The following is a 12,075-nucleotide window of genomic DNA, read 5'->3' as shown; positions in this document are numbered from 1 at the left end:
TAAGCACTGCTCTGCAACAATTAAAACATCAGCATGTTATCAGCGCTCTTCTCATCCTAATCCAAAACAGAGCACCCTACCAGCTACTAGGAGGAAAATTAACTCTGTCCTAACTGAAACCAGGACAAATGCTACACCTAAAGGTCACAACTTGCCTGAGATTAACTTGAGTTAAACTAGAAAGGAGAGATAGACAGTTCCTTAGTAAGTAAATAATACAACTAGAATCAGTTTCTTCAGTGTGGCTTTCAGCTCCTGGTTCCTCATGCTGTAGATGAGGGGGTTCAGTGCTGGAGGTACTACCACATATAAAACTGCCACCACCAGGTCCAAGGATGGGGAGGAGATGGAGGGGGGCTTCAGGTAGGCAAACATGGCAGTGCTGACAAACAGGGAGACCACGGCCAGGTGAGGGAGGCACGTGGAAAAGGCTTTGTGCCGGCCCTGCTCAGAGGGCATCCTCAGCACGGCTCTGAGGATCTGCACATAGGACAGCACAATGAAAACAAAACAGCCAAATGCTAAACATGCACTAACAACCAGAAGTCTAACTTCCTTTAGGTAGTCTGAACCTGAGCAGGAGAGCTTGAGGATCTGGGGGATTTCACAGAAGAACTGGGCCACAGCATTGCCTTGGCAGAGGGGCAGGGAAAATGTAGTGGCCGTGTGCAGGACAGCATTGAGAAAGCCACTGCCCCAGGCAGCTGCTGCCATCTGGGCACAAGCTCTGCTGCCCACGAGGCTCCCGTAGTGCAGGGGCTTGCAGATGGCAACGTAGCGGTCGTAGGACATGACTGTGAGAACATAAAATTCTGCTCCAATCAAAAAGGCAAAGAAAAAGACCTGTGCAGCACACCCTGGATAAGAGATGGCCCTGGTGTCCCAGAGGGCATTGGCCATGGCTTTGGGGAGAGTGGTGGAGATGCAGCCCAGGTCGAGGAGGGCGAGGTTGAGGAGGAAGAAGTACATGGGGGTGTGGAGGCGGTGGTCGCAGGCTACGGCGGTGAGGATGAGGCCGTTGCCCAGGAGGGCAGCCAGGTAGATGCCCAGGAAGAGCCCGAAGTGCAGGAGCTGCAGCTCGCGCGTGTCTGCGAATGCCAGCAGGAGGAACTCGCTCACAGAGCTGCTGTTGGCCATTTCCTGACTTTGGACACAGCTGTCTGTTGAAGAGGATAAGGCAGAAAAAAGTTAAAACAGACTTCTCTGAGGAAAACCTATTGCAAGCCTTAGAGCACCCCTAGCCCAAGCCTCTCTCTATGCAGGAGAACCTTTTTGCAGCTCTCCTGCTTCAGCTGCAGCTGGTGCTGGCTGAGAGTGGCCCTGGGAGCAGGGGCTGCTGTGGGCTCCAGAGGAGTCCTTCCTGCTGTGCAGCAGGAGGAAGGCAGGAACATGGGGGAAACTCAAGTTCAGTCCACTGGTCAGACCAGAAGATTTGCAGTGTTGCTTCAAGGAAATTATCCAACGATTGTGTAGAACAAGAGGCATTTATTTGCTTCATTTTCTGGTAGCTACGCCTGTAATGTTTAGGAAGAACCATCTATTCGGTTTTCCCCTGAGAAGAAACTACCGACAGCTGGGAGCAGAGAAGCCCCAGACCAAGTGCAGCTGGACAGGATCCTCACCTTGTCTTGCATGAGCAGGATCTCAGCTTTTCCCTCTTCACCAGGGCTGCAGAGGCCTCACTCCAGCTGCCCAGAGACAGCCATCCAGCAGCACGGACATGGCCTTAGCACAGAGGTGTCTTCTCCTTGGGGCACCTGGATAACACAAGGATGCCACGAGAGAGCTGCATCCTTCTGGAGAGCAGCCTGCAGACCAGAAGAACACCCCACAGACAGACATGAATATCTGCAGTCCGGGCTGTTCCACTATCCCATCTGCATCCCCTGCAGTATCTGGAGGAGGATTGGCCACTCCAATCTTGCCTGACCAGGGGCAGCTGGGTTATGACACCCCAAGGGGCTTCTGCCAGACTTCCTCACCTCGCAGTGCCATCCAGCAGGACCCCCAAAGCCTACTGCATTGCCCACTGCCCTCCCAGCAACAAGACCCAGCAGGAGACCCTTCCAGGACGTGCAGCTGCATGGCCCTGCAGCCAGAGACGTACCTTGTCAAGGGCTGTGCAGATTTCTCCTGCAGGCAGCTCTCAGCATCCTCCCACTGCCAACTGCCTCCAAGCCCTCTCTCCTTCTCTCCTGTCCCCGTGCCAGCTGCGGTCAGAGCCCCCAGCCCTGCTGCGCTGTGCACAGGAGCTGCTCATGGGCAGAGCTGTCTCTCTGCACCAGGGCCCTCTTGCCATGAGCTCTCTCTGTCCCACGAGCCCGGCCCAGCTCAGCACCACACGCCCAGCCCAAGGCATTGGAATCCCCCCTCGGGGGGCTCTGCTCAGGAGCCCACGAACCTTTGAACAATTGAACAATTGAAGAATCACGAACAATTGAAGACATCTCTCAACAAGTCCGAGTCAGAGGCAAGTTTCCTGCAGTGTCCCCCTGAGGGCCAGCACTGACACAGCCTCCCTTGGAGCTCGTTAGAGCAGAGCATTGGAGGCAGGGAGGACAAGGAGACAAAGGCAGTGTGAAGGTGACCCTGATGTCACTTTTGCAAGCTGGATGAATTTCATCAAGCACAAGGGTCAGGCCTTGACCCCTGGAACCCTGGAAGAGAGACCTGTTCCTGTCACACCTTGCTCAGGGCTCTTTCTTGGGCAGGAGGAGATGGGGATGTGCATGGGCAAGTGCAGGAGAATGGTACGAGCCCTGCCTGGTTCATGGGTGGGGGCGAGGAGACAATGAGGCCCTGGTGCTTTACCAATAAGCTGTCTCCTTGTAGGCCTCAGTGGCAGAGACAACAGCCAGAGCCATGGACACAAAGCCCTGGGTCCTGTTGGGACTCTCAGCCTTGTCACAGCCCTTGCTGCTCTCCACACTAGGCTGTCCTAGGGACTTCCAGACCTGTACCTGTTTTCTTGCTGGCTGCAGACCCTTGTCCATGTGGTATCTCAGAGGATCTGAGCTGAGTCTGATAACTCAGATCTTCTTGGTGGCCATGCTCCTCGTAAGGCAGCTCTGCAGGGAGCAGGCCTGGTTCCCGGTGAGCAGCACCACTGCTCGGATGGCATCCCTCGTGGTGCCCAGGCCCTCCTCCTCCTGGGCACTGCTCACTCAGCAGGGTCCCAGTCTGCCCTGATGTGTGGGGTTATTGTTCTTCTGGTGCAGGACTGGGCTCTTCTCCTTGTAAATGCCACGATGTTTCCGTAGGCAAAATCCTGCAGTTTCTCAAGGTTCTCCCACATGGATGCTGCATTCTGTCAGCTGTTAACATCTGCAGGCAGACAGTTCAACCTTCGTGTGATTGTGCTTTCTCTGACAAGACAGCGGCATGAGGAGCTGCAGGAAGGTTTGGATAACACAGGAGTAACCAGCTGAATGGAATCGCAGCACAGAGTCACAGAAGGGCAGGGGATGGAAGGCTGCCAGGTTCCACCTCCTCTGTGCTTCCTTCTCATGCATGCTGTCAGTTTGTCTGGAGCTGTGTCCGGAATGTTATGGGACTGTGCAGGTCAAAGTTAGCAGGGCCAAAGCGCTGGTAGAGCTCAATCTGTCTATTACTGTCAAAGACAATAAAAACCGTTTATATAAACACTTTAATAAAGGAGGACTAAGAAGACTCATCATCCTTTAATGGATGTGGGGGTAAACCTGGTGACAAGAGATGAGGTAAAGGCTGAGGCACTTAATGTCTTCTTTGCCTCAGTCTCTAGGAGCTAGACCAGTTGTTCCCCTGGATATTTCTTCCTCCTCATGGCCAGTGCCACCCTTCCTAAGTGATTCTGTGGCAGTTTTTTCTCTCCTGCTCTTTCCTACTACCAAAGAAAGCTCCATCAGGGTGAAAACCACTCCCGAAGTAGGCATCCCAACCCATCAGGCTCCTTGCGGCCTGTCAGCCAAGCACACAGAAGTCACCTCACCAGCATCTTCCAAGGCCTGGGCCTGCTGCTGGCCTTGCAGCTTCTTGGCTAGACACAGCCAAGCCTTGTGCCTCCTGCTGTCCAGTCCTGGACTCAAGCAGAAGGGACAGGACAAGCCCTCTGCGGGCCTTCTTTGTGTCTGGGTCCTCCTGGGGATGGAGGCAGAGGGGATCCCACAGGCAGCATGCCAAGCAGGGGCCTTCTGCTGGCCTAGCAGGGCCACTGGCAGATGTCAGCCCCAAAGTGCACATCCCAGGGAGAAGCCAAGGCTGACCTGCCACCTCCAGACACAAGGCACCTCACAGTCCCTTTGCGTGACACGTTCCTGCTGCTGCCCTATCAGCTGCAGAGACAGAAGTGACCTCCCTGTCACTGCTACAGCCACATTCTTCCTGCTGGGGCAGGAGATCCTGAGGTAGATCTGACCTCTCTCTAGACCTCTCGTTACCTGTTTTTTCTTTCTGGGGTAGACATTAAGCAAAGTTTTAGTGGGAGTGTTTGCTGATCTGCTTGTGGTGTCAGATCTGTGTTTAAAGTATGGACTAGCTCTATGCTTTAGGTTTTTGTTTAGGTCTCCCAAAAAGTCTAGGTTTAAATAGAACATTTTAATGCTAGTGTTAAGGGAAGGCATTAGGATTAGCAAGAGAGAAAACTGATTCCTGTCAGAGTGTTGGAGTAGCATTTAGGTTTAGGGATTAAAATTCCTGGTTCAAGTAAAATAAGGGCCATACGTGACTGTTTTAAGCCAGTGTTACCGCAGCATCAACATTATATGACCCCTCTTACCTCTGCGAAATCATTAATTTCTGCTGGCCAAGCTCTTCTTCCCACCCCAAAATCTCACATCTCTCTCGTCCAGGCTGCTCCTGACCTCCCCATATCTTATTGGGATCAGCTTTCTGATGACATTCTTGATCCCAGAGTGTCTGTCTCACCTCTGTTGGCTACTCTAGTCTTGAGACAGAAGAGGCATTGTAGTCAGGATGGAAAAGGACACAAAGGTCTTTAGGATCATCCTCCACAACGTGCCCATTGGCTCTGCACCTCCACAAAACTGCGCTTCCTACCTACAAGTTTTGTTTCCAGAATGGCTTCGATGGTCCAGGGTTCCTTTTTCCCAGGCCCTAATGCATGGATTTGTTTTGGATTTGCAGGGATGGGATAAGAAAATCCAAGGCACGGATGGAACTGAGCTTATCAAGTGAAGCAAAGAATAACAGGAAACGATTCTACAGATACATGGCTCAGAAAAGAAAGGCCAAGGAGAGTGTTCCCCCTCTGGTGGATGAGAAGGGTGAACTGGTAATGACAGACATGGAGAAGGCTGAGGGACTCAGCAACGTCTTTGCCTCAGTTTTCACTGCCACTCAGGCTTCCAGGGTCTTTCATTTCCCTGAACCCAGAGATGGAGACTGGGGGTCAAAGTCCCACCCACTGTAAGTGAAGAGCAGGTTTGGGAACACCTTGTGAAACTAAACACGTACAAGTCTATGGGGCCTTATGACATGCACCCCAGGTCCTGAGGGAACTGGCTGATGTAGTTGCCAAGCCTCTCTCCATCATATCTGAAGAGTCCTGGCAGTCGGGTGAAGTCCCTGGTGACTGGAAAAAAGGGAAACATCATTCCCCTTTTGATGAACGGTAGAAAGGAGGACCCAGGGAGCTACAGAATGGTGAACCTCACCTCTGTGTCTGGCAAGACCATGGAAAAGATCCTCCTGGAATCAGTGTCAGGCACATGCAAGACAAAGAAGTTATCCGAGACACCCAGCATGGCTTCACCAAAAAGTAAATCGTGCCATATCGAATTGGTGGCTTTCTACAATGGAGTGACCACATCAGATGATAAAGGAAGACTGACCAATGTCATCTACTGAGACTTCTGTAAGACCTTTGACACGGTCCCACATGACATCCTGGTCTCCAAATTGGAGAGAGACGCATTTGATGGGTGCACCATTCAGTGGCTAAAGGTCAAAACCACAGAGTGGCAATCAATGGATCTATATCCAAGTGGAGGGTCGTGACAAGTGCTTTACCTCAGGGGTCTGTCCTGGGACCAGTACTGTTTAATGTCTTCATCAATGACATAGACAGCGACATTGAGTGCAGATGACACCAAGCTGAGTGGTGGATACTATAGATACTATAGTGATATACTAGTGATACTATAGAAGGAAGGGATGGCATCCAAGGGGTCCTGGACAGGCTTGAGCACTGGGCCCATGTGATCCTTATGACGTTTAGGAAGTCCAAGTGCAAGGTGCTGCACCTGGGCCGGGGAAATCCCAGACATGGGGATAGGCTGGGAGAAGAACTCATTGAGAGCAGCCCTGCAGAGAAGGACTTGGGGGTTCTGCTGCATGAAATGCTCAACATGAGCCAGCAGTGAGCACATACAGCCCAGAAGGCCAAGTGCATCCTGGGCTGCATCAAGAGAGGAGTGGGCAGCAGGTGGAGGCAGGTGATTGTCCCCCTCTGCTCTGCACTTGTGAGGCCCCACTTGGAGTCCTGCATCCAGGTCTGGATACCCCAGCACAAGAAGGCTGTGGGCTGTTGGAGTGGATCCAAAGGAGGGCCACGAAGATGATCAAGGGGCTGGAGCACCTCTCCTATGAAGAAAGGCTGAGAGAGCTGGGGCTGTTCAGCCTGGAGAAGAGAAGGCTCCGGGGTGATGTCATTGCAGATTTTCAATACTTAGAGTGGTCTTATAAAGTGGATGCAGAAGGACTCTTTACTCAGGTAGACAGTGATAGGACAAGGGGAAATGGTTTTAAACTAAAAGGGGAGATTCCTATTAGAGGTTAGAAAGAAAGTTTTCACTCAGAGGATAGTGGGGCACTGGAACAGGTTTTCCACAGAGGTATTGGATGCCCCATCCCTGCAGGTCTTCAAGAGCAAGGTAGATGAAGTCTTGAGCAACCACGATCTCTTGGGAGGTGTCACTGCCCATGGTAGGGGGATTGGAACTAGATGATCTTTGAGGTCCTTTCCAGCCCAGGCCATTCGATGATTCCATGATTCTATGACCGGATGAAAATAATTTTATAACTTGTTATGTAGAAAGATAAGAATAACATTATTTCTATCAATATAAAATGTTGTAAAAATATTAATAAAAATAGACTTAACGAAATCATTCTCTCATTTTCCCAAATAAACAGGTAGTCCTGTTAGGATTATTTCTAATATTATATTTTGAAAATAAGTATAATGACAAAAATGATATGATAATAATCACAATAATGAAGTCATTCTTGATGATGAAGAAGCATGTATAGAAATATTTTCCTCACTGCATCTTTGAGCTCCTTGTTCCTCATGCTGTAGATGAGGGGGTTCACTGCCGGAGGCACCACTGAGTACAGAAATGACACCACCAGGTCCAGGGATGGGGAGGAGATGGAAGGGGGCTTCAGGTAGGCAAACAAGCCAGTGCTAACAGTCATAGAGACCACGGCCAGGTGAGGGAGGCACGTGGAAAAGGCTTTGTGCCGGCCCTGCTCAGAGGGGATCCTCAGCACTGCCCTGAAGATCTGCACATAGGACAGCACAATGAAAACAAAACAACCAACACCTATACAGAAGCTGACAGCAGTAAGCCCAACTTCCCTGAGGTAGGCATCTGAGCAGGAGAGCTTGAGGATCTGGGGGATCTCACAGAAGAACTGGTCCACAGCATTGCCTTGGCAGAGGGGCAGGGAAAAGGTAGTGGCCGTGTGCAGGACAGCATTGAGAAAGCCACTGCCCCAGGCAGCTGCTGCCATCTGGGCACAAGCTCTGCTGCCCACGAGGCTCCCGTAGTGCAGGGGCTTGCAGATGGCAACATAGCGGTCATAGGACATGATGGTGAGAACATAAAATTCTGACAAAATCAAGAAGACAAACAGAAAGACCTGTGCAGCACATCCTTGATAGGAGATGGCCCTGGTGTCCCAGAGGGCATTAGCCATGGCTTTGGGCAGAGTGGTGGAGATGGATCCCAGGTCGAGGAGGGCAAGGTTGAGGAGGAAGAAGTACATGGGGGTGTGGAGGTGGTGGTCACAGGCTACGGCAGTGAGGATGAGGCCGTTGCCCAGGAGGGCAGCCAGGTAGATGCCCAGGAAGAGCCCGAAGTGCAGGAGCTGCAGCTCGCGCGTGTCTGCGAATGCCAGCAGGAGGAACTCGGTGATGGAACTTCTGTTGGACATCTGCTGTTTAGAGGCATTGGGTTCTGCTCAAAGAATAGAAAGACATTCATAATGTACAACCGACTTAGCAGAGGAAAACTCCTACCATTTCTCATTTAAACCTCCCCAAATGATTCTCCACATCCAGGCAGGCATATGGCAGGTCCCTTTCCTGAGTTCTACTTGGTCCTGCCTTAGGGTGTCCCTGGGAGCAGGAGACTTTGTTGTGGGCAGTGGAAGAGTCAGTCCTGTCCTACAGCCAGACATAAAGAGGAATTTGGTGTCATCTCAGCTTTACTTTACTCCTAATACCAAAGACTTTTGCCGCAGTTTGGCTCACATTCAAACCAACTGTTGAGGAGTGCTGTTGGGATTTTTTATTTTTATTTTGTATTTTTTATTCTAGCTGCCCCAAGACACCTGAAGGCTGCTTCTAAGTCCGAGTTAAGGCCCGAAGTCCATCAGTCCTGCTATCAGCTGCCCTCTGTGGGCATTTCTTTGATCTACAAGACAGCTGCACTCAGAAGAACATCTCAAAAAAAACATGGACGCTGCTGAGAGCAGAGGAAACCAGGCTCCCAGTGCCCATCTCCAGACCCCTCACCCTGTCCCCGTACTCCCCTTCCCCCAGGCACCCCGAGGGCTCACTCCATGGGCAGGTGAAACCCCCATCCCCAGGCAGCCTGGGAACAAGAGCAGCAGCAGCACGGCCAGGTGGAGAAGCCAGGAGGAATGGCAGCGTGCTGCTGCCAGGGGAGGCAAGGCCAGGGAGGGACAGACGGACACTCAGCACACCCTCCTGTGCTGCAGCTCTGCCTGCAGAGGAGGCAGCTCCTGCTGGGGACAGCAGGGGCTTGAGGGCAGAGGCTGTGCTGGTGGCAGAGGAGAGCAGGGGGTGTCCCAGGGAAGGCGCCTGCCCTGCAGGGGATGGCAGGGAGGTGCCTGAGCCCTCCCTCGCACAGCATTTCTGGCAGCAGCTCCCTCTCACCGCCTGCCCATGTCCCTGCTGCCTGCCCGTGTCCCTGCTGGGAGCCGCTTCTGTGTCCCCACGTCTCCTCCCTGTCCATGCTCACAGACCCATCCCACAAGATGTGTACTCGGATTCACTCAGATTCCCCTCCACTGCAGGAATCTGAAAGTACAGAATTCAAAAAAAGCTCAGATAAACTGATGCTCAGTCTTCCTCTTGAAATGCCCCCTTATAAATGACATTCTCTACAGCATCTTCTACACTTTTCTGGAAAAACAGAGATACAACTATCCCGACAGATGCTGTCAGGCATCGGATTTGCCAGCTGTAGAAGACCCCTCTGGCAACCCCACCTGCATGGCCCTGCTGCCAGAGACTCACGGTGCCAAGAGCCTGCAGATCTGTCCTGCCACACGCTGCCCTCTGTTGTTGGCTCCTCACTGCCTCCAAGCCCTCTCTCCTTCTCTCCTCTGCCCGTGCCAGCTGCGGTCAGAGCCCCCAGCCCTGCTGCGCTGTGCACAGGAGCTGCTCCTGGGCACAGCTGTCTCTCTGCACCAGGGCCCTCTTGCCACGAGCTCTCTCTGTCCCAGGAGCCCGGCCCAGCTCAGCACCACACGCCCAGCCCAAGGCATTGGAATCCCCCCTCGGGGGGCTCTGCTGAGGAGCCCACGAACCTCAGGCACTGAGAGACAATGGAAGACATCTCTCAAGAAGTCCAAGTCAGAGGCAAGTTTCCTGCAGTGTCCCCCTGAGGGCCAGCACTGACACAGCCTCCCTTGGAGCTCGTTAGAGCAGAGCATTGGAGGCGGTGAGGACAAGGAGACAAAGGCAATGTGAAGGTGGCACTGATGTGTAGGAAAACTGGATGTGTTTCACCAAGCAGAAGGGCCAGGCCTTGACCCCCAGCCCCTGGGAAGGGAGATCCTTTCCCTTCACACACTGCTCAGGGCTCTTCCTGGGGCAGGAGGAGATGGGGATGTGCATGGGCAAGTGCAGGAGAATGCTACGAGCCCTGCCTGGTTCATGGGTGGGGGCGAGGAGGCAATGAGGCCCTGGTGTTTTCACGATAAGCTGTCTCCTCCTAGGCCTCAGTGGCAGAGACAACAGCCAGAGCCATGGACACAAAGCCCTGGGTCCTGTTGGGAATGTCAGCCTTGTCACAGCCCTCTGTCCTGTCTACACCAGCCTGTCCTAGGGACTCGCAGACCTGCACATCTTTTCCTGCTGGCTCTAAGCCCTTGTCCGTGTGGTGTCACACCGGATCTGAGCTGAGTCTGATAACTCAGATATCCTTGGTGGCCATGCTCCTCGTAAGGCAGCTCTGTAGGAAGCTGGCCTGGTTCCTGGGGAGCAGCACCACTGCTCGTATGGCATCCCTCGTGGTGCCCAGGCCCTCCTCCTCCTGGGCACTGCTCACTCAGCAGGGTCCCAGTCTGCCCTGATGTGGGGGGTTCCTCTTCCTCCGGTGCAGCACTGGGCTCTTCTTCTTGTAAAGATCAAGTGGTTCATTTAGGCCAAATCCTGCAGTTTCTCTAGGTTCCCCTGGACAGATGCTTCTTTCTGTCAGCTGTTAATGTCTGCAGGCAGATGGCTCACCCTGATTATGCCGTCTCTCACAAGGTAACAGCAGCAGGAATTTGCAGGACAGTTTGGACAATACGGCAGCAACCAGTTGAATGGTATTACAGCACAGAATCATTTAAGGGTACGGGATAGAAGGCTGCCCAATTCCACTTTTTCTCTTCTTCCTTCTCATGCATGCTGTTATTTTGTCTGGAACTGTGTCCTATAAACAAACACTGCACCATACCAGCTAATAGGAAGAAAATAAAGTCTATCCCAGCCACAACGAGGACAATATCCACCCCATATTCCACACCATCTGCATCGTGCTCAGCTCCAGTACTTTCTAATTAATCTCCACCACCTTTTCTCTTTTGATATACACACAGAGATATCATGCCCTTAGTCTGTGGGTGTCCTGGAGTTGGCTAGAATCAAGTTAATTTTCCTCCTAGTAGCTGGTATGATGCTGTGTTTTGCATTTAGCATGAGAAGAATGATTATCACACACTGATGGCTTAGTTGTTGCCCAGCAGTGGAGGGCTGGGGGTGCCTGAGGAGCTGGGGGGGACAGAAGCAGGACAGCTGACCCCAAGTGGCCAAAGGGATGTTCCATACCGCAGCCGTCATGCTGAACAATCAATATGGGGTGGCTGGCCAGGGTAGGGGGTACCACTGCTGCGGGACAGGCAATCACCATCACGGTCATCGTCATCATTGTCCGTATTATTTGTCTTCCCATTCTGTCCTATTAAACTGTCTTTATCTCAACCCATGACTTTTTTTTTTTAGTTTATTTTATTTTTTTCCCCCTCCTCATTCTGTCCTGCATTCGCTGGGGGTGTAGCAGGGTGTGTGTGTGAGGGAATGGCTGTGTGGTGCTGAGCTGCCTGCTGGGTTAAAACACGCTCTTTTTGGTGCCCGACATGGAGCATAAAGTTTGAGCCAATGACAGATCTCACCACAGCATGTTAAAAGTAAACCTTTATAAGCATGAGTTGATTTTAATGGTTGCTGATCACAAACTTGATTTTCTTTCTTTTTTTATTTTTTTTTTAATCTCAGGTCTGTTGTGCTCAATTTCAGAACTGTGTTGTATAGCACATGACTTCCTGTATGTCTCCCCTGTCATACTGTTTATCTTTTCTGATGGCTGCTTCAAGTTTATTCTTTTCTTGTATTGTGTAACACTGGCTTATGATATGACTCAGAAACTATTAAGAACTACACTCTTGACCTTTTCTCCTCAGGAAACCAAGCCACTGGGGGGAGACAAGGGGAGGACACTTTTCCCCACTGGTTCACTCTCCCTTTCTCCTGCACCTCCCCCTTCTCCTCCAGCCTAATTACACTAGCTCTTCAAAGCTCTGAATATCCTTGGGATGGTCAAACCAGCATGTTCC

At 51.9% G+C, this 12,075-nt stretch overlaps 2 protein-coding genes across 2 annotated transcripts; both read right to left on the bottom strand.

The window, feature by feature from the left end:
* Positions 1-201: 201 nt before the first annotated feature.
* On the bottom strand, positions 202-1,156 carry LOC136787567 (olfactory receptor 14J1-like). Its single transcript, XM_066984879.1, has one exon. The coding sequence runs from the start codon at positions 1,135-1,137 to the stop codon at positions 202-204; it is 936 nt and encodes a 311-aa protein (XP_066840980.1). The 5' UTR covers positions 1,138-1,156.
* Positions 1,157-7,221: 6,065 nt separating this feature from the next.
* Positions 7,222-11,390, bottom strand: LOC136787566 (olfactory receptor 14C36-like). The gene is made up of 2 exons (XM_066984878.1): positions 11,291-11,390; positions 7,222-8,183 (listed from the first exon to the last, which is right to left on the bottom strand). Exons 1-2 carry the CDS (start codon positions 11,388-11,390, stop codon positions 7,222-7,224), a joined length of 1,062 nt encoding a protein of 353 aa, XP_066840979.1.
* Between the last annotated feature and the right edge of the window lie 685 nt (positions 11,391-12,075).

Source organism: Anser cygnoides, chromosome 30, assembly GCF_040182565.1.
Source record: "Anser cygnoides isolate HZ-2024a breed goose chromosome 30, Taihu_goose_T2T_genome, whole genome shotgun sequence".
Taxonomy (NCBI): domain Eukaryota; kingdom Metazoa; phylum Chordata; class Aves; order Anseriformes; family Anatidae; genus Anser; species Anser cygnoides.
This window is presented reverse-complemented; position numbering and strand designations above follow the sequence as displayed.